The following is a 22,252-nucleotide window of genomic DNA, read 5'->3' as shown; positions in this document are numbered from 1 at the left end:
GACCAGCATGAGGAGAAATGGAGTCAAAAACTGGAATTAAAAAAAATGAGAAAGGGTATCACAAAGACCAATACAATTCTTACAGGACTAGAAAGACACGGAGCATGTTCCTGATTGTTAAGAATTCAAGACCAGAAGTCACATTTAGAACCATGGTGAAAACTTTCTTCATTCAGAGCATGGTGAACCTGCGATATTTCTTCTCACACAAGGCATTGGAAGAAGTCATTAAATATATATTTTTAAATATATAAATCATTTGATTTCTTTAGCATTAAGAAATGAGAAGTGTGAAGATCAGCCACAATCATAGTGAATGGTGGAGCAAGCACGGGGGCTGAATTTCTACTCATTATCCTACTTCTTTTGTTTCTGTGTATGGACTATGCACGTGCATATTCTACATTATTTAATTTCAAACAAAAAAAAAATCTTGTGAAAAATAGCTACATCGGTCATGTAATTGTCCCTGTTCAGGCCTGTTTCTCCATCAACAAACCTGAGCACTACTGAATGTTGTACCATGACCATAGCCTACACGATCAGGCACTTTGATGTTGCTCAGGGTAAAATGACACTGGCCACATGAAGGTGATGAATGGACCACATTCTTCTGGAAGGGAAACATGGAACATTGTCTTCAAGAAGTGGATGTCACCATCAAAAATGAACCAGTCTCACAACAAATAATTGCCTTCTGAGCATCCATTTTATTCTAAAGTAGAACCAAAAAGCTGCAATTATCAGAATATTGGCCTCAGGCCTGGAGACAACAGGAGGCCAAAAGTGAATTCTAATCTGACCCTGAACATTCCCTGGAGAGAGTCCATCTGGAGACAAACTCCTTCCAACTTCAGTGGTAGAGATGGAGAAAAAAACTAGAAAGCTGTAGGAAAAGTTAATTCAAACAAAGTTCTCCTGGCAAAGGGCTAGCCACAATCAACACCCTGTTTGGTTAAACAAGCACAAAATCTTAAGGAAATATTCAAACATTGTCATGCTGGATTACCTGTGAAGAGCCAGAAGGATGTCTATATCACTCACATCATGACAGGTGCCAAATGCTGTACAGACCATCTCCTAATCCATTGTTAGCTTTTTTTAACCGAGCCAACATATAGTGACAACAAAACTCTGCTGCAGGAAAATCAATATTGAATGATCCAAAAACTCTGCAAAGAATGTTTGACTCAGTCAATCTCTCACAGACAGCTTTACAATTTCCAACTGGTAGGTGTTGCAGAATTTTCACAATGCCTGCACTGCACAAATTAATATCTTATTTCATATGTGCAAACCATTCTTAGATTGGAAATGCCAAGTGTCAAAGGAAATAGGGTAGATTGATCCACAGCAATGGTTTTCAAACTTTTTCTTTCCACTCACATATCACATCCCTAGAAAAGAAAAAGTTTGAAAACCACTGTTTTCAGTGTACCTGATTAACTCATTAGGTGCAAGGTTTCATAACTTCAAAGGAAATTGGCAATGACAATTTTTATCAAGCAAAATATTTCAGTAACAGTTGGGTCTAGTAATGTTTCTCAACCTTCCCTTCCTACTCCCATACCACCTTAAGTAATCCCCTACTTATCACAGAGCACCTATGATTATAGGGAATACTTAAGGTGGTATGTGAGTGGAAAGAAAAAGTTTGAAAACTACTGATCTACAGGAATTTTAAAACCGAAGTTCAACTTAAAGAACAGATTGTGGGTTCTTTTAATAACCAGCAACCAGCCAACATATTTTGGACAAAGACTTTTTTTCCTTTATTTGTCTGTGTTCCAGTTTTAAATCTGTAATCAAACAATTCACACATGGTTAAAGTGCACATTCCAGATTTTTTTTGAAAAGATTATTTGTATACATTTTGGCTTGAACATGTAGAAATTATGGCACTTTTTACATATAGTTCCCCCATTTCAGGACACCATAATTGTAGGAGCCAAAGGTGTGCTGTTTATTCTTAGTTTGGCTGCGGGCATCAGCAGCGTCCCGGGGTCTGGAGGCTACGTGCATTCTGTTTCTTCCAGTGCACACACTCTATTCACTTCGGTTGTGGCCGCATGCGCGGGGGTTTCACAGGGTTTGAGAGTCATTAACCCGCATGGAGGGATAGAGATGAGGGTGAATAGAGCTCCAATATTTTCTGTTGACCGTTATCATGTTTCATGGACATTACCACAGTCATTATCACGTTTCATAAACAAGCACGTCACGAGTCCTTTTGTGATCATTAATAAGCAGTTTAAAAAAGCATTTGGACTTCACTATGAATTTGTTCTAACGCATCACAGTTAAAAGCATACTTAGCCTCCGAGCATCTTTTTTATTGATAGTAGTCACTACAATAATGTTTTGGGACATTTGGATTCACAGGCATTTGATCAAGTATGTTTAATTGCTACATTGGTGCAGGTATAAGAGAGCTAGACTTGCTTCTCAGCTTTTAATCACTTTTGGAGTCTGTAGTTTGCCATTTTTCAACATGAAGACCAGAGTTGTGCCATGCCAATGAAAATCAAATAAGCCATTATGAGGCTGAAAAACAAGAATAAAACAGTAAAAGAAATCACCCAAACTTTAGAATTACCAAAATCAACTGTTTGGAACATCATTAAGAACAAAGAGCATCCTGGTGAGCTCTGTAACTGCAAAGGGACTGATAGGCCAAGGAAAACCTCCCATTGCTGATAACAGAAGAATTCTCGTCATAATGAAGAACAATCCACAAACTCCTGTCCAACAGATCAGAAACACTCTTTAGGAAGCAAGTGTGAATGTGTTGATGACTATTGTTCGCAGATGGCTTCATGAACAGAAATAGAGGCTACACTGCAGGATGCAAACCTCTAATTAGCCACAGAAACAAGAAAGCAAGATTACAGTTTCCAAGTATTTAAAAGAGGCTGCAGAATTCTGGGAAAAGGTCTTGTGGACAGATGACACCAAGATTAACCTGTACAAGAGTGATGGCAAGAGCAAAGTGTGGAGATGTAAAGGAACTGCCCAAGATCCAAAGCATACCACCTCATCTGTGAAATATGGTGTGGGGTGTTACAGCCTGGGCATGTATGGCTGCCATAGGTACTGGCACATTTATCTTTATTGATAATGTAACTGCTGATGGAAGTATAAAAATTAATTCTGAGGTGTACAGAAACATCTTATCTGCTCAAGTTTGAGTAAATACTTCAAAACTCATTGGATGGGGCTTCATCCTATAGCAAGGCAATGATCCCAAACATACTGCTAAAGCAACAAAGGAGTTTTTCAAAGCTAAAAACTGGAAAATTACTGTAATTTCTATATGGTCAAACCAAAATGTACACAAATATACTTTAATAAAATCTGGAATGTGCACTTTAATTACATGCACATTTTTTTAATTACAAATTTAAAACAGTGCAGCACATGGGCAAATAATTGAAAGAAATGTATCTTTCTCCCAAACATTATGGAGGGCTTGAAGGGCTGACATGGCCCGTTTCCGTGCTGTAAACGGTTATATGGCACTATATATGGATTCAGTTAGTGGCCACTGGAATGAGCCACCTAAAAATTTTCTCTATTTACATTGCCCTTGATCTAAGTGCTCAATTCCACAACACACCACCTGCCACAATTTTGGCTCGAGACTGAAATACTAAATTAATGGTTTAAAAAAAAAAGACCTCCAGATCTGATAAACTCCCTGCTCAAGAAACAAGGCTGAGAAATACTACTCGTACACATTCATAACTGAAGCACTCTCTTCTGGGAAGGAGGGTGTACACTGGGGATCTTGAATCATTTCCATCTTCAAATTACAAAGGAGAAAAATCTATTATAGTAATTATAACCAGGTCTCCATGTTAATGCCACATATAAAGTCAATAGTGGAATCATCTTCAGCTGCCTCTTTCCAGAAGCCAAAGTGCATGGACACACCTTCACCATGTGACAATTCCAAAAGAAAAAGCACAGTACCAACAATTATAATGTACAGTATAAATTTGTTCTTATTACCCAAAATGAATATCATTACCACAGAGAGAGTGCAATTAATTGGCTTATGGAATGGTAGGTTTGATATACAAAGCGAGATTGAGTAGCTAGGCCTGTATTCACTACAGGTTAGAAGAGTAAAAAGTTATCTTATTAAAACTGAGCACCTGTATGTCTTTGAAACATAAGACGAAACCAGAGCACCCAGAGGAAGTCCACACAATTAAGGGAGGAAGTATAAACTTCTTACAGACTGCACTGGATTCAACCCGGGTTACTGGTGCGGTAATAACATTGCACTAACCACCACACACTCATTAATGTCAATCATTGCACTCAAGATAGCAGTGGGAGATTAGAGTTAAAGTCTCACCTTAAATGTACCATAATAGTTTCAAATTTGAAATGTACATTCTCAAAATAATGTCAATTATCTTTCCACCTCAAAGTTATCAACATTATGCTTTCTTTCATGTGAATTGATAATTTAAAAAAAAGAAATTGCTAATTTTTATGCAACCTCCTCCTTTTTTCAAATATGCATCATCTAATTTTGTGAAACTTCAGCATCCATTTTGACAGGAATGACTGAAAATTACTGTTAATTTCCACACAATCCAATGCAAACTAAATATCAATTCTCAGTTTGATGACACATTGTTTCAGAGGTAGTCAAATAAGAGGAAGTAGTCCATTTTCTAGAGATACCCAACTTTAAATAGAGGGCACAGTGTTCAAGGGATGTCTCAATCACTGGATGACAGCTTTTTTTTTTAAATTTTTATTTTTCACACTATAAACCATATTGACCAAGATACATACAGACATTTTTCTTCTTAAATATATAGTGTCGTTTTTCCCCCCTCCCTCCCTCACCCCCTTCCCTATTTATTTCAAGTTCAATCTATGATACATTAAACCCGTTAAACAATGTTGTCACTTAATAAAAATAAACAAGAAATTTTACTGAATCAGTTCTTTTCATTGTCTTCTCCTTCTGTCATTTCAGGTGGTGGAAGTCCATGGTAGGATTTCTCTATTGTGTTTCATGTTCTATAGCTAACGCGAAAACTGGATGACAGCTTGAATAACTTGAGGAGGATTCTTCAGCAATTCTACCTCAACCTGTGATCTTCACCACCTAGTACAAGGAAACTTTTATCAACATTTTCTAGTCAAGCATGCTGCCTCAGGTAATTCAGGCAAACCTTCACTCTAGTAAAACCATCATGTGAATAGCACCTGTACAAATTAGTAGGCCCATTACCATTCTCCAAACAGTGAACACTTGGTGTGTTTGCAAATAATGCTCACACCCCATGAATTCAAGAAAAAGAGTTGACCCATCTGATCTCTGGAAGGCAAAACAAGGTGAAAATAAAATTTTAGCCCAGAAAGAATTGTAGAATATTCCAATAAAAGTACTCTCCAATTTAATGGTGCATCCTTTTCAGTTTTGAATGTAATAATAATTTTAATTAATATAATTTAATTTCACAAATAAATCAAAATATATTCAAACGAGGAGATAATCTCAATGAAACTCTGCAAATTAAGAGTAATCTTTAATTATTCAAATCATAAAATGAAGAGATACAATTCATTCAGGAAAAATCTTTATCCCTTCTTACCTCGGTCACTTCCCAATGTGCAATTTATTTACTACTGGCATTTATGGCTTTCAGATTATTAGTCCTTTTCAGAATGTTGCTGACAAACAGAAGGCCAGATGCCCGCTCGATGCTTTCAATTGGAACCAGAAAACGTTCTAGGGGAATATTCTCCAAAACTGGCAGATTTGGCATCACATACGACCGCAGTTCAATTTCTCCACTGTGCTTCTCCAGTATCACTACTTTAAAGATGTGTGTTGGAACTGCAACATTATTCTTCCCGATGACCTGATACTTCACATACATTTTTCCATCCAATTCCTTCCTGATCAAAACAGAAGCAAACAACTCTATTTTAAAATAACATGGATTTACATTACTGGTTCATTTCCTCAGGAAGTCCCAAAGCACTTCAAAAGTACATCCTCTGTTGTAATGCAAAAATCACTGCAAATAATCTACACCCAAGGTTTCATATTATTCTAATTAATTTTGTTATATATGGGATAAATATTGGCCAGTGCAAATTCCCTTGATCTTGTGACATGGGTGCATTTACTCCCTTTAATATGACAGATTGTGCCTTGATTGAGTGTCTCAGCCAACAGAGAACTCTATAGCAGAGCAGTATTATCTCAATCGACAAGTAAACTCAAGTTAGTCAGAGTTGTCGTGCAGCCATTCTCAAGCCTTTATTTTGGGCTATGGCCTTCCTAAGACTCAATGTTTATGGGCTCCCTTCCCTTTGAAGTCGTCAAGTTTTCATTTCTTCCGCACTTCTCTCCTACTGACTACATAAAAAAAGTTACACGAGTGAAAAGAAAGTAAGGCTTTTACTTAAATGTGCTTTAGCCCAGAGTGTTTAAGGAGTTAATGAACTTGGGGAGCTGTTCTTCATGACATTATACAAATATCTTTCACTGTATCTGATGAGCAGTTTTTTTTAAAGTGGGCAGAGCGTAAAGTTGCTCATTTCCCATTTTCTGCTACATCTTGAAGTTGGTGTTTGACACCCAGGAGGTGACCAGCTCCCAGACTCCATGAAGATTGCAAGGCTTCACCTCCCATGTCCCACATTCATTCCTTGAACTTCCCCCAGAGTACCAGCTACAGAATTCAAGTTTAGTGGCATTGTCATTCTATTCCCTTTCTCCCTCTCTTCCTCATGGTGTTCATTCATTTCTTTACATCACTTAACCTTAGATAGCAGTCTCTTCTTAACTTACCCAAGTTTACCATGTTAATCTAAATAATCTACAAGGCTACTTGGTGAACAAAAATACTGTAGCAGTATCATAATCCCCCACCAAGTTAACAGAAATGTTTACTAGAAGTTAATAGGAAGCAGAGAACCTTCCCCAGGCTGTGGAGTAATACATTGCTGTGTCTGTGATCAACTAATACCAAATGGCTATTTGCTATGGGGTCTCCCTCCAAAGCTTTACTTCCACCTCCAAGATGTGAAAAGTTACTTTTTTTGTCCTAAGCAACCAATGGAGGGGCTGGAGTCATACCTAGGCAGATAAAGGGGTCCAGTGCAAACATACACATTTTTGTTGTACTTGGTCAGGCTCCGACAGTATCTCTCCAGGCTGTTCCAGGCATTCTTATTCAAATCAGGATTCTAAAGTGAAGAAATGAGGTAAAACCAGCATTTAAAAAAGACAAGAGATATTAAAATGTGGTGTTTATGTGGGTTTCATGATTCAATCTGACAACATGGTACAAGCAGTTAGTTTTATTTCCCCACATCAAGTGATATATATCAGTATTAAAACAATGGTTATCAAAATGAAAATAAATACTATTGTTGGTCAGAGTGCACATACACTACATCTATATGATGAATATATCCATGTTGAATCCAGCTGGGATTAATTTCTTTCCCTCATGAAGAAAGATTATGCTCATTGATGTTTACTTCAAAGGCTGTTGTAAAAAGCTGTGATTTTACCCCATAAATTTAGCCATTGAAGAATGAATAAAACCATGCTTTCCCACAAAGCCATCAGATTGCTGTGACCACATTGTACCCATAATTACTTATATTTTATTACAATGCTGTGTTTTATACTATATTATTCTTCTGTAACAACATATAATTGGAGAACTTAATAAACATAGCCCATTTAGGAGAAACTGTCAATCAGGATTTTTAAAATCTATGCTCTGTTGCAGATCGAGACCAATCGATATGTTCATTTGAAAATTCCACTAGCATTGCATCATGTGACCAATACGATGGATGTTGTTCTTTCGTATTAACAATAACCTGATTCAAGTGTAAATGCAAGAGCAAGTATTTGAATCGCAACCAAGTTGTCAATTTGCCCACTGCAGCCTTTCACAATGCTGAAAGAAAGCTAAAGAGGGGTGGTCTGATAAAATAAAAAAGATAGAAGGCAGAGAAGGAGCAGGGAGAAAAAAAAAGTAGATTGCCAAATAAAAATAATGGAAACCCAAGTTATTTTATAACTGTATAGACAGAAGGATAGGTTAAAGATAACCAGAATATAGAGAAAATAAGGAGAGAGGATGTAGACATTGGCATATGAATATTGTGGTGAAATAGGTGCCACAAGACTCATACAACCAGGTTCAGGAACAGTTGCTGCCCCACCATCATCAGAACCCTAAACAACAATCAGTCAAAGACTCATTTAACGTGGTTTATGCTCCATTTGTTGAAGATATAGATTTTGTTGTAGATGTGTTTTTATTATTTGGATATCTGAATTTTAACATAATGATTGGGGATATTTAAATGTGGTATTGGAGCTTTTATTGGATAACTCTTCAAGAGTAAAAGGGAAAAATGGTGGAAGAGTACTAAAATTGAATTGTACAATGCTTAATGAGGTTTGAATTTTGTTTTAAGATGGTGGTTTATGTGATTAATATGATGATAGATGTGAAGTTAGTTGATATTTGGTGAAGATTTATCTCTATAGAGAAAGTTTTTTTTCATCTCTTTTTTCATGCTACAATTTTTTTTTAAGAATTGATTATTGTTTAAGAATTTTTGATAGATAATGTTATTAACTTTACTAATTTTTTATATTAAGTTTGAGTTAAATATATGTTTCATCTTAACTCTGTTAAATATATGCATTTAAGTTTGATTTAAATATGTTTTTTTTAAGTCTGATATCTTAGTATTAATTACTTTTCTTTTTGTTCGTATTTTAATCGGTTATGTTTTTGTTTTTTTTTGTAAGTGGGTTTTTTTTCCTCATATATTATTAACTTTATTAATTCTTCATTCTTTATTTTGGGGGGAAGGGGGGGTTGGACTAATTTGAGTTGGGTTATTAATGTGTAATAATTATTGGGGAGGGTATAGTTTATTTAGATTACTCATACTGTATTGTAATTTTATTATTTTATTCTTAATTTTTTTTAATGTAATTCTATATGTTATTCATGTTATAAAATCTTAAATAAAGTTTAAAAAAAAGACTCATTTAACAAATTCTTACTTTGCACATTAGTTATTACTGAAAACAGTAAAATCCTGATACAGCACCTACAAAATTGGTAGATGCTGGATACGTAAATTTCACAGTTGCTTGAGACTGTTTGCTCTTTGGATAGAGAACTAACATAGAGGTGCACCAATTTTAAACTTATGTACATTTACCCACTTATTTTCTATGCTTTTTTTTGCCAAGGCTGTCTGTTGCATGAATTCCAGATAACAGGGATTTTACTGTATTTATCTGTTGTTCTGTATTGCAGTTTGTTTACATTTCCTTCTTTTTTTACATTTCTCTTATATATGTATATTTTTATTGAGTACAGTTACCAATAAGTAGAAATTCTGTCTGGCCCACAGGAAAAAAAAGATTTCAGGATTGTATGATGTCATGTATATACTCCAACAATAAATCTGAACTTTGAGAAAGTAGGTGAAATATTGTATTATGGGTAAAAGAAAGAGACAGAGACCAAATAGATACAATACATCTTAAAGGAAGCAAGGGAGGAAATGATAAAGGATTTGAACATAGTTTTTCTATCCTCTTTCTGGACTGGGAAACTCCTATTACCAATGCTTAAAAAACAAGAAAGAGACAGACTAATAACTATAGTACAAGATTACAAAGGCCTGTTTTATGGAACAAAAAAAAGCTCAAGAGTGACCTTAAGAGGTTTATCATATTATGAGGGGTACAGGGTAGATATTCACAGTGTATTTTCTGAGAGTAGGGGAGTCTAGAACTAGAGGCCAAAGGCTTTTTTTTTTTGGAAAATTTTATTTAAGAATTTTGCAAAATACTACAAAAAAGAAAATACAAGATACAAATAGATATATATAAGAAAAAATATATACAAAATGGTAATGATGATAATATCCCCCCCACCCCCTCTACTAACTACATCTTGACCTCCTCCCCCACCCCTCTGAGCCTTAAAAAAATAATACATTTTAAATTAATTAATCAACATCCCAACTCTTTACATAACTTTTACTTAAGATCAATAGCCATACAATCCAAATATAAACTCCACATTTTAACAAGAAAAATTATTTCACAAATTATGTTATTTTTTCCAAATATAAACACGATTGCAGTTCATTATGCCATCTTTGTATATTCAATTCCACATAATTTTTCCAAGTTACCACTATGCATTTTCTTGCAACTGCTAACCCAAACCGCAAAAATGCCAATTGTGGCTTATCAGCCAATCCCAAAGTAAAAACATTCATGTAACCCAATTAACACATCATTGGTTCAATTTGCAAATCGATTGTAAATAAATCTCTCAAAAATTTAATAACTTTTTCCCAAAAAAATTTACTTTCTTTACATTCTATACACAATGCACAAAAGTACCTGTCTTTTCTCCTTATCTAAAATACAAATATGTTAGACTAAATGCATATTTTTTCAACTTCTCAGGAGTCAGATATAATGGATGAATAAAATTATAATTAACCATACTATATTTCACATTAATTAATTTTGTAACACTATTAATACACATATTTGACCATCCAAGACAATTCAATATCTAAATCTTTCTCCCATTTCTCTTTTGTCCTATATAGCCCAACTTTATCCATCTTTTCTTGCAACAACCTATACATATCTGATATAAATCCTTTCATTTCCTTGTCAACCATTAAAACCTCAAACTTAGATTGACTTGGTAAAATTAAATCCTTACCAAATTATGTTCGCAAAAAATCTCGAACTTGATAATAAGCAAAAATAGAATTTACAGAAATACCAAATTTCTCTTGTAATCTATTAAACGTAGAAAATTTACCCGCCTCAAAACAATCTTGTATAATACTAATTCCTTTCAGTTTCCAATTTTTCAAATAAGGATTATTTAAAGAAAACTGAATTTGTTTTTTCTGATACAACTGTGATTTAATTGAAATTTTCCCTTTAGAGCCAACAAGTTGATCCTGCTTATATCAAATATATCTTAGTACTGGTAATTTATATTTTTGTAACAATAAAGGATTCCATTTATAAATAAATTGACTCATTACTTTTTCAGAAATTTGATCCAATTTGACTTTAGCCCAGACAGATGGTTGTTGAACATTGAACAACCTATTAATGAATTTCAACTGTGCTGCTTCATAATAATTTTGAAAATGTGGTAATTGAAGTCCTTCCCATTCGTATCGCCACGTTAATTTATGCATAGAAACCCTAGATAATTTACCCTTCCATAAAAACAATCGAATTACTTTATTTAATTCTTTAAAAAATTTCTTCGGGTTCACACATGGAATAGATTGAAAAAGATATTGTATAAGAGGATAAATATTCATTTTTATATAATTTACTCTCCCAATTAAAGTTAATGGCAAATCTTTCCATTTCTGTAAATCAATTTTAATCTTGTTCAACAAAGGTATATAATTCAAAATGTACAAGTCCTGATATTCTTTATTAACTATAACTCCTAAATATTTAATCTTATCAGACTATTTAAATTTAGTAATCCCTCTACAATCTAAATAATCCTCACTTGATATCGGCAATATTTCACTCTTCTCCCAGTTAACCTTATAACCTGACAGTATGCCATATTGATTTAAGAAATTTTGCAGCACCATCAAAGATTCTTTAGGATATGTTAAATATATTAAAACATCATCAGCAAACAAATTAATCTTATACTCTTGTTCGCCTACTTTGAAACCTTTAATGTCTAAATTTTGCCTAATAGCTTGAGCTAAAGGTTCTATTATCAAAGCAAACAATGCTGGTGAAAAAGGACAACCTTGTCTAGTTGATCGAGATAATGTAAAAGCCAATGAAATCAGACCATTCATCATTATTTGTGCTGTAGGATTAGTATATAAAGCTTTAACCCAAGTAGTAAAGAAATTCTAAAATTCTAAAATCTTAAATAAAAATTTCCACTCAACTCTTATCAAAAGCCTTTTCCAGATTCAACGCCACTACCATTGGTTGATTAGCTTGTTGTCTAGCAGCATTAATTATAGAAATCAATTTAGTGACATTATCAACTGAATATCGACCTTTTATAAATCCAGCTTGGTCAACATGTACTAATTTTGGCAAATAATTACCCAATGTATTAGCTAATACTGTCACAACAATTTTATAATCTACATTTAATAATGATATTGGTCGGTAAGAAGACACTTTTAATGGATCTCTATCTTTCTTTGGAATAACAGTAATCAACGCCCTCGAAAACGATTCTGGAAATGATCCCATCTCAGTTGCCTGCTTCAAAACTTCCATATAAACCGGAAACAACAAATCGTTAAATTCTTTATAAAATTCTAATGTAAACCCATCTTCACACAGGGACTTTCCTCCTGACATTGATTGCAGTGCTTCCTTTAATTCCAATTCTGTAAAAGGACTATCTAAGTCACTAATATCCTTCTCAGTCAATGATGGCAAATTTAAATTAGCCAAAAACAAAATCAATTTGCTCAGTATTTTATCTACTTTCGGATGTATAAAGTTCATTATAAAATCTAAAAATTTCCTAATTAATTTCCTGAGGTTTATAAGTAATCTCCGAATCTTTCCTAACTGCAATAATTTAGAGGCCATAGGCTTAATGTGAAAGGGGAAGGATTTAAAAGGCATTCGAGGGACAAATTAATCCACACAGAGAGTGGTAGGTAGATGGAACAAGCTGCTAGAGGAGATGATAGAGGCAGGTATACAATGTTTAAAAAGTATTTGAACAGATGCATGGATAGGAAAGGTTTAGAGGAATATGACCCAAATGCAAGCAAATTAGTTGGCATTGACAAATAGGGCTGAAGGGCCCATTGCCACAATGTATAATACTGAAAATTCATGCAATTCAACGGGGAGATTTTGGAATGCATCGTCAGTGGTAGAGCTCTGGTCTTGAAAACCAGGGGATGAGAGTTCATTCCTCGCTGGGGCCTTATCTCGGTGAGGGGCGCTGGACAAAGTGGCGACTCTCTGTCTTCCTTATGGTAGACAAAGTTAAAGAATTCCATGTTACATTCTAAATGTAGTACTATGTGACAATAATGGAACCTTTACTTATTTAAATCAACTGGTCTCTTCAAGTAGGTTGACAATTAGAGAAAGTGGTAAAAACAGCATATGGGATAATGATTTCAAATTGACTAAGGCTTACAACACAAGAGCAAATAGTTCTTGAAACATTTCAAGTTAGTTAATTTGTAAAGGTGATGGGGAAGACTGTAGAAGAAAATATAAAGGCTCGTGAATAACAAAAGGTACGTCAATGGAATGGCAAAGTAGATTTTATATGAAATCTGAAACCCAGAAGAGAGTAAATAAAAATATGATGGCATTGTGAGATACAAGGCTACTCATCTGAAATTGTTAAATTCATTGTTGAATCCTGAAGCCAGTAATGTACCTAGTCAGAAGATGAAGGACTGTTCCTTAAAATTATGTTGAGCTTTTTGGGAACAGCAGGAAAAGACAGAGCTCAGAGAGGGAGAAGGCTGACAAATTCAAGTGACAAGCAATGGGACATTTAAGATAATCTTTGCAGATTTAATTGCAATGTCTGACAAGGAGAAGAGACTAGGTAGTGCATATATCAAATTGAAAATATTAGAAGTAAACCTCTACTTTATCTGGAAGGAGTCATGGGTTTCCTGGGTGATGGAAAAGAATGTGGCAAAAAAGTAGGTATTGCATTTCCTGCAATTTCCAGGGAATTTACTGCAAGAAAGGAAGTAGGTTTGGTGAAAATGAAAAAAAGGACCAGTGTCCCAGAGGAATAGTTCCTCTACAATGGTGATGGAAAAGAAGTCGGTGGGTGGGATGTGGGAAGAGGATTCAGGGGATAGCATCCATCTGGAGGCATATGGATGACATGGGGGCTGATGGGCTTGACGGTAAGGGCAAGTAGATTCCTATCCTAGTTTAGGATGGGAGGAAATGGGAGCAGTGCAGGAGGTCAAACTAGTGCATTTGGGAGTCCTGGCAACTATAGGAGGGATGGGAAAACTGCAGCTAAGGAAAATTGAGGCACATCAGAAGCACTGGTACTGAGGATGGCATGAGATTAGATAAAGGAATGAAGAAGGTAAAGGTTCTATTATTGTCATGTAATACTACATTTAGAATGTAACATACATGAAATTCTTTAACTTTGTGTACCATAAGAGAGTCACAACTTTATCAGCGCCCCTCACAGAAATGAGGTTCCAGCAAGGAATAAACTCGCAACCCCTGGTTTACAAGGCCAGTGCTCTAACCACTGAGCTATCAGTCTCCTTACAATTCATGAAGGTAGCTGTGGGAGTTCATAAATTCACAATAAATACTGCCAGTTAACTTTTCGCTGAAATGGAGATAGAGATAAACCAGGTGGTGCAGAATGATTAAACTTGACTTTTAACCCAACCCAAAAAAGCAGTGGGGCTATGAAAAGTATAGAGCAAACTATCATCACATTAAAAATAAACCTACCTGAGTAGTGGAAGAACAATAGGCCATATAATTTCATTTTAAGATCAGGGAACTAGGAATAATATAATCCTTTCTGAGCCAGCATGGATACAGAGGATATATACCCTTGTTGAACAAGATTAAAATTGATTTACAGAAATGGAAAGATTTGCCATTAACTTTAATTGGGAGAGTAAATTTTCTATGTTATGAATTTCTATAATAATGTTTGTGTTGAAGGCCATGGTATGGCTTGCAGCTCCAGCAATCCAAGTTTGATTGTGGCCTCTGGCACTGTGTGAATGTGGGAATTGCAGACTGAGCAGTGACCCTGGGTTCTCTGATTTCTTCTCACATCTTCCTGGCCTAATTGGCCACTATAAATTACCCCCAGCATATAGTGGAGTTGTAGAACCTTAGGAATTGCTGGGAATGTGGGGAGAATAAAGAAAATGGTATTAGTATAAATGGTCAGGATGGTCTTGATGGGCCAAGAGTCCTGTTTCTATACTGTATAACTCTCAGGATCTATGATATGGTGCAGTCCTAAGTTTTAAGAGAGAAAAAAAAAATCACACAACTCATAAGATGAATATACTGTATACCATTTCAATTCCTTCTGTATAACTTCCTTGTTACAATGTATACTGAAGTTATACAGAGAGTGCAAAGATCAAAGTGGAAGGGTAAATCTACATGGCTTTGGAAAAGAGATAATGAAAATTAATTAACCATCACAAAACCAGCAGAAAAACTTACTTTTGTGGTCTAAAATCCTATGGAGGGAAGGCCATTCATTGTGAGCCACGCACAAGGCTGGTTATCAAATATCTTAACAAAGATGTAGTGTTGGTTATTATATACTCATATATAAATCTTTTATATCTGCAACAGAAACAGAGAATGCTAGAAGCAATTAGCTGGTCAGACAGCATCAGTTGGGAGAAAATATAATTGGCATTTTGGATCAAAGATTCTTCATCAGAACTTGAAAATTGAGAAGACATTTGTTTCAAGTTGCTGAGAGGAGAGGTAGAGCATAGAGGGAATGTCTGTAGTAGGGTAACTGATAAGTTGTATCTGTGATAACATCTGTATCAAGTTACCAAGATGATAGTTACTTTAGAAATCTGTTGCTACAGCAAAATGATATAGGGAGAAATTGAAATGTGAGAAAATTAATCAAAGGTAAACCCACATCTGCAAAAAATATAATTTTATTTTAAGTTAGAAACACAATATTGAGACCTGAGAGTGGTAACGTGACTGTGTTTATGGTTGGCGGCTCAGAAAGGATTGTATTACAGTACAACTCAGATAATCCAAAATCAGATTCTCTGAAGTCCTCAGTTAACTGAAAATGTTTCAGAGCTGAACTGACCGGGGACCTTGGGCTCCCAGTGGTGGCAACAGCAGACCTCGGGCCCCTGGTGGTGGCAGCAGCGGACCTCAGGCTCCCGGATGCAGCAGGAGCAGGACTCTCAAGCTCCCAGCATAAGTGGGGCCTTATTGGAGAAGTGTCGGTGATTGGCGGTGGCCAACAGATTTTTTTGGTGAGAATTAAACATTATTTTATGCTTAGAAAGCTTTACCTTGTTGTTTAAACACTGTTACAAATGATTCACTGTTGCTTCTAGTTGTTTTTTTTTAAAAAATGACCGATTCTCTGAAAAAACCATTTATCCAAAATAGGCCCAGTCCTGACCATTTTGGAAAATCAGAGTTGTACTATATATTCAAGTTTACATTTGGAGTAATACAGAAAGGAAGAGGTCAGAATGAGATTGGGATTAAAATAACAGGTGATCAGAAGTTACCCTGGTGAACAGATGCAGTATGTTCACCCAATCTACATTTGGTTTTTCATCAATGTAGAGATCACATCATAAACATCAAATGGAAAACCAACTTGGAAAGATGTGTTCTGTATGTACAATTGTAATAGTTGAATTTTGTGGAACAATTTTTAGGGTAAAATTTAAGGGATCGACTATTACAGACATACTACTTTTGACTACACCAAGTATCTCCGTGGTTTGAGGTGACAGGAGCTCGGTTGGACGGGCAAGTGGCCGGAACCTGATGGTAAGTCTGCATTTGGGGTGTCAGGGTCTCAGATGAGATGTGGCTGGGGCCTAGGCAAGAGTCCTTCGCCAAGGAGTTGGGAGCTCCATGGGTGGGCTGCCTGGGCCTAAGTGAGAGTCCACAATCAGGGCATTGGGAGCTCCGGAGAGCAGACGACTGAGGCCAAAAATAAGGGGGTCAATTTTTACATGTGATATACAGAAAATACCAGATTTTTAGGCCAAAAATATGGGGTCCACTTTTACACATTATCAACTATTACACAGTATATGCAGTAAGTGAGCTGCTTTCTCACCTGCAAGTAATGCATCATCCACAGTTGCGTGAAAACATGATGCAAGGGAGCGATGAGTGGAAATGGAGGAATGGACGAGGGAGGGCACAGCCCTTTCTGAACAGTGTCCTCAACCAGTGAAACAATCATTCATTTGCACTTCTCTTATTTCTCATAGAAACCAAAGATAGGGTACTACTTTGGAGGATCCTAAGCTTCCAATCACCCCTCTCTTTAATCCTCCATCACACTCCCGCCTATGCTTTTCGACCATACCTAACAAAATCCTCAAGACTGAACATTGAGTTTTATAGCTTCAACTAAACCTATTTTTGTCACAAATGCAGTAGTACCTTCATCTCATTTTACCTCTAGAATTTCAACTGCTGGTTACCTTGGCAACTCTGGTCTGCGCCTATCACAGTCGAGTCCCGTTTTCCCTCCACCTCACTGTCTCTGCAACTTGACTCAAGTTTGTCTTCTCACGTTTCCGGTTCTGATGAAGGATCCCCACAACACCCATTGCCTCTCCCCGCTGATGCTTCTCGACGTGTTGACTTTTAACCGCATCCCGCCTGGGCGCCCGATTTCTAGCTACTGGGAGCTTGGTGCTCCTCTGCGATTTACCTGCGGCACGATGTTGCTGAGGAAGAAAGTATCATCCATGCACTTCTGGCTGTGTTTATGGTTGGCGGCGGCTGCCAGGTGACCCCGGTCGAAAGCGCTCCCTTTGTAGTCGCCGTTCTGCGCTCGGTGGTATTCGTGCACAGACTCGTCCTCTCGGAATTCACTTCGACTACGGTCGGAGCAGGACTGGCTGAGCCTGGCCTGGTCCAAGCGCTCCAGCACCCATAAGGCGTTCCTGGTGCGTGGGTCATAGGCCAACACGTATGATTCCCGGGTCTTGATGTGGGACCGAGAGGGGAAACCGAATTTCATGATTTCGTTCGTCGTGCCAAGGGGGAGCTGAGCCGGCCTGATCGGCACCAAGGACCCATTGCCAATGGCATCCGCCCTCACTGACGGGATCGGAATTACAGGGAAACGCGGAGCGTCTTGGTGCCGGTGGGATCCAAACCCGATCCCCAGCCCGGCTCCCGCAGCCAAGGAAACTCCCGCCAAGAGCCACCGCGAGGTCAGGACACGACGCATCCTGCAACGTTCTTGCTCTCCGAAGAGCCAGCTGCTTCTGCTGTCAATCGGACGTCGTCATGAGGACACGACCTCGCGCGAGCGCAGCAGCCAATCCTGGCGCCCGTTCATCCCGCCTCGAAGATCGCGGGGCCTATTTCTTCCCGTCCTTCCAGTGTTCGCTCAATGATCCTACTTTTCGCCTAGTAAATTACATTAATATTTTAAAAAAACAACTGGAAAGAAGATGGTTTGTGACATGCTCTTTTCGCATTATAACCCGAATTTTTCATTCTGGGCGCTGCTGATCGTGAACCACTTAAGACAGGATGTTATCGCTTTCCTTGCCGCAGGGGCTGTGTGTTTTCGGCACCCTCGTATTCCCAGTGCTAAATTTACCTTACATTCTTGACCCTGAGTTATCGAGAGATGGAGAATGATTACTTGAAGAGCTGATCCTGCGAATAGCTGATGCAGAATGGTCATCTGTAGAAACAGAAGTACCTTCACAGAAATTGCTCGAGACAAAAATTGAGAACAAAGAACATTTATTATACAACAATGCAAAGTTGGGTGCTTCCCCTTACCCTGGGAATACACACAGAGACTGAGGCTCACCCAACTTTTATACAGTTGATTTCAGTGCAGAGGTACCCTCCAACTTACATTCTTCTGCCTCCTGGATGAGTTTGGCATTAGGCAATCCTGTCTGTGCTGCTTCTGTGAACTTGGAGGAGCAGGGGGTATCCTGTCGGTGTCTTCTCATGTCATTATCCCCATTGTCCTTATTCACAAACCTGCCTTTGTTCTAATTTACACCTTCCCAATTCTCAGGGCTACAACCTCTTCATATGTAGAACTTGCTAATACTGTCTAGGGCTTACTCTTTGGTTTGGCTTCGCGGACGAAGATTTATGGAGGGGGTAAATGTCCACGTCAGCTGCAGGCTCGTTTGTGGCTGACAAGTCCGATGCGGCACAGGCAGACACGGTTGCAGGGGAAAATTGGTGGGTTGGGGTTGGGTGTTGGGTTTTTCCTCCTTTGTCTTTTGTCAGTGAGGTGGGCTCTGCGGTCTTCTTCAAAGGAGATTCCTGCCCGCCGAACTGTGAGGCGCCAAGATGTACGGTTTGAGGCGATATCAGCCCACTGGCGGTGCTCAATGTGGCAGGCACCAAGAGATTTCTTTAGGCAGTCCTTGTACCTCTTCTTTGGTGCACCTCTGTCACGGTGGCCAGTGGAGAGCTCGCCATATAACACGATCTTGGGAAGGCGATGGTCCTCCATTCTGGAGACGTGACCCACCCATTGCAGCTGGATCTTCAGCAGCGTGGACTCGATGCTGTCGGCCTCTGCCATCTCGAGTACTTCGACGTTAGGGATGAAAGCGCTCCAGTGAATGTTGAGGATGGAGCGGAGACAACGTTGGTGGAAGCGTTCTAGGAGCCGTAGGTGATGCCGGTAGAGGACCCATGATTCGGAGCCGAACAGGAGTGTGGGTATGACAACGGCTCTGTATACGCTTATCTTTGTGAGGTTTTTCAGTTGGTTGTTTTTCCAGACTCTTTTGTGTAGTCTTCCAAAGGCGCTATTTGCCTTGGCGAGTCTGTTGTCTATCTCATCGATCCTTGCATCTGATGAAATGGTGCAGCCGAGATAGGTAAACTGGTTGACCGTTTTGAGTTTTGTGTGCCTGATGGAGATGTGGGGGGGGGCTGGTTGTCATGGTGGGGAGCTGGCTTACTAATGCATATGCAAAACCTGCTAATTCTATCTAGGGCTAGGAGACCCTAATCTTATTCAGACTAACTCTACTTCCTACATTCTATTATCTATTGTCTATCCTTATCTCATTCATACGGTGTCTGTCTAAAGGCTAGAAGATTCTTATCTTACTCAGACTGACTCTGCTTCCTACATTTTAATATCCATTTCTTATCCTGTTCATACTGGCTTTATTCATTTACCCATATATCTATATTAGTTTCCTCATCTTCATATTTTTATATCAGTTTTACTCATGTTAGAAATAGAAGTACCTTTAAAGAAATTGCTCGAGACAAAAATTGAGAACAAAGAACATTTATTATACAACAATGCAAAGTTGGGTGCTTCCCCTTACCCTGGGAATACACACATACACTGGGGCTCACCCAACTTTTATACAGTTGATTTCAGTATAGGAATACCCTCCCCCTTACATTCTTCTGCCTCCTGCTGGAGAGGTTTGGCATTAGGCAATCCTGCCTGCCTACGTGCTGTTTCTGTGCACTTGGTGGACCAGTGGGTATCCTATCGGTGTCCCTTCATGTTATTGTCCTTATTCACACGTTCCTGATTCTCGGAGCTACAGTCTCTTGATATGCAGAGTTGGCTCATCCTGTCTAGGGTTGACTAATTTAATATGTATAACTTTGTAAATCTGTGTAAGGTTAACTAATTAGATATGTAGAACTTGGTACTTCTGTCTAGGGCTAGGAGACCCTTATCTCATCCAGACTACCTCAACTTCCTACACTCTATTGTTCCTTACCGCTCCTTATCTTATTCATATGGTGGGCTCGTTGATCTTGTCATAAAGACTAGAAGATTCTTATCTTAAATGTACTGACTCTGCTTTCCTGCATCCTAATTCCCAAGCTCATCCTGTTTGTACTGGTTACATTCATTTACTAATGTATGAATTTTTTTAGTTCCTTCATGTTCATAATTTTAGATCAGTTTTCTCATCTCTCACACTCATCTCTCACAATCCTCACTTTTCTTTTAGATCAGTGATACTGATCTCTCACAATGATCAGTGTTACTGATCTCTTACAATCCTCACTTTTCTTTTAGATCAGTATTACTGATCTCTCAACTGAAATGTATTACTTGCAAACTTGGTCTTTTTCCCAGCTGGTCAGTAAACGAACTGCAGTCTCAGTATCATTAGACAGAATTAGGGAAACATACATCCTTTGGGTTATAGTGTTCTGACGAGGGGTTCGATTAATTAAATACTGTACACAAGTCTTTAGGCAGGAGAGCACCATAATGGTCAGATTATCGAGTCCAGCTGCTATAAGGGCTGTGGGTATCAGACTCCAGTTACCAATAAAAAGTCTAGTTCATCCCACACCGGACCAAGGTTGCCATGTCTGAACCTGGGCATGGGAAGATTTTCGAACTCCTGAAGAAGTGTCTTTAACCTCCTGACCGTTGTGAGCATTGTCATTAACCAGTCTTTCACAAACGCTGCCTTCAGCAGCCAACGAGTAATCGAGAGCCAGGCGGTTTTGTTGAACTGTGCCTCGTATCTGTCGTCTTTCTTCAGCCGCTAAATTCAGGGCCATTGCTATCTGTTCGGTGATGATCTCCAAGGCTGTCTGATTAAACGATTTAAATGCCAAGCAGCTTTAGTATTCTGGAGCATCTTACTTTGTTTACAGCTGGAACTCCCCTTACAGTGGTGGTTTTTTTAACATTCCGAATGTCTGTGTGACCCAAAGGATGCTTTACAGGAGACCAAGTTGGGGAGGGGTGTTTCTTGTCACTTAATCTGTGAGTTGCAGCTTGTCTGCGAACATTAGCATAAGTATCACTGAGCCTGTGAGTTGCAGCCTGTCTGTGAACATTATCATATGTATTAACTCTATCTCTGCCACATGTACAATCCTGGCTACCATTCTGTCTGTCTTTGTCCCACCATCTCCTTTGTGCTATCCCTTTAAAACTCCTCTCTTTAATACCTGTGGAGGCCAAAATACAAATCAAATCTACTCCTCTAGAGCCGTTCTGTTCCCCTGGTCCATGTTGGGATCCTATATTAACCCATACCCCACTATGACTATACTTTATATCTATGCCCTGTCTACATTCAAAAGGTAAATAATTGTCACCTCTGCTGCCCCATTCCAGGAGGACTTAATACATTGTGAGTAATTTAGTGATGTCCCAAAAATTGGGAACCGACAAGTAAACAATACAGTAAATGGTAAAAACAACATTACAGCACTTTTTTTCCCGGCGTAGTGTAACTTTCAGATCAGATGGATGAAGGACAGCACGCCCGGTGGAGGGTAGATTATCAATGTCTTTAGTCCGTGGATCAGCAGCTTGTTTAATTCGTTGTATTTGAGTCCACCCCTTTTCTTTCGTTCGCACTGCAGTGTCTGTAATCAAAAGTACACAATAGGGGCCATCCCAGACAGGTTTTAGTTGGTGATCTTGCCATGCTTTTACATATACCCAATCACCAG

General features: G+C 38.1%; 1 protein-coding gene across 4 annotated transcripts; it reads right to left on the bottom strand.

The window, feature by feature from the left end:
* Positions 1–1,748: 1,748 nt before the first annotated feature.
* Positions 1,749–18,104, bottom strand: endog (endonuclease G). 4 transcript variants are annotated; one of them, XM_069919171.1, is made up of 4 exons: positions 17,511–18,101; positions 7,118–7,227; positions 5,622–5,928; positions 1,749–2,544 (listed from the first exon to the last, which is right to left on the bottom strand). In XM_069919171.1, the coding sequence occupies exons 1-3, from the start codon at positions 18,033–18,035 to the stop codon at positions 5,646–5,648; spliced, it is 918 nt and encodes a 305-aa protein (XP_069775272.1). In that variant the 5' UTR covers positions 18,036–18,101; the 3' UTR covers positions 1,749–2,544; positions 5,622–5,645. The 4 variants fall into 4 exon arrangements, with proteins under 4 accessions (XP_069775272.1, XP_069775264.1, XP_069775278.1 ...); XM_069919163.1 differs by lacking the exon at positions 1,749–2,544 and adding an exon at positions 4,869–5,131; XM_069919177.1 differs by lacking the exon at positions 1,749–2,544 and having other exon boundaries at positions 5,520–5,928; positions 7,151–7,227; positions 17,511–18,104.
* Between the last annotated feature and the right edge of the window lie 4,148 nt (positions 18,105–22,252).

Source organism: Narcine bancroftii, chromosome 1, assembly GCF_036971445.1.
Source record: "Narcine bancroftii isolate sNarBan1 chromosome 1, sNarBan1.hap1, whole genome shotgun sequence".
Taxonomy (NCBI): Eukaryota; Metazoa; Chordata; class Chondrichthyes; order Torpediniformes; family Narcinidae; genus Narcine; species Narcine bancroftii.
Note: the sequence above shows the minus strand (reverse complement) of the source record. Positions and strands in the feature narration are given on the sequence as shown.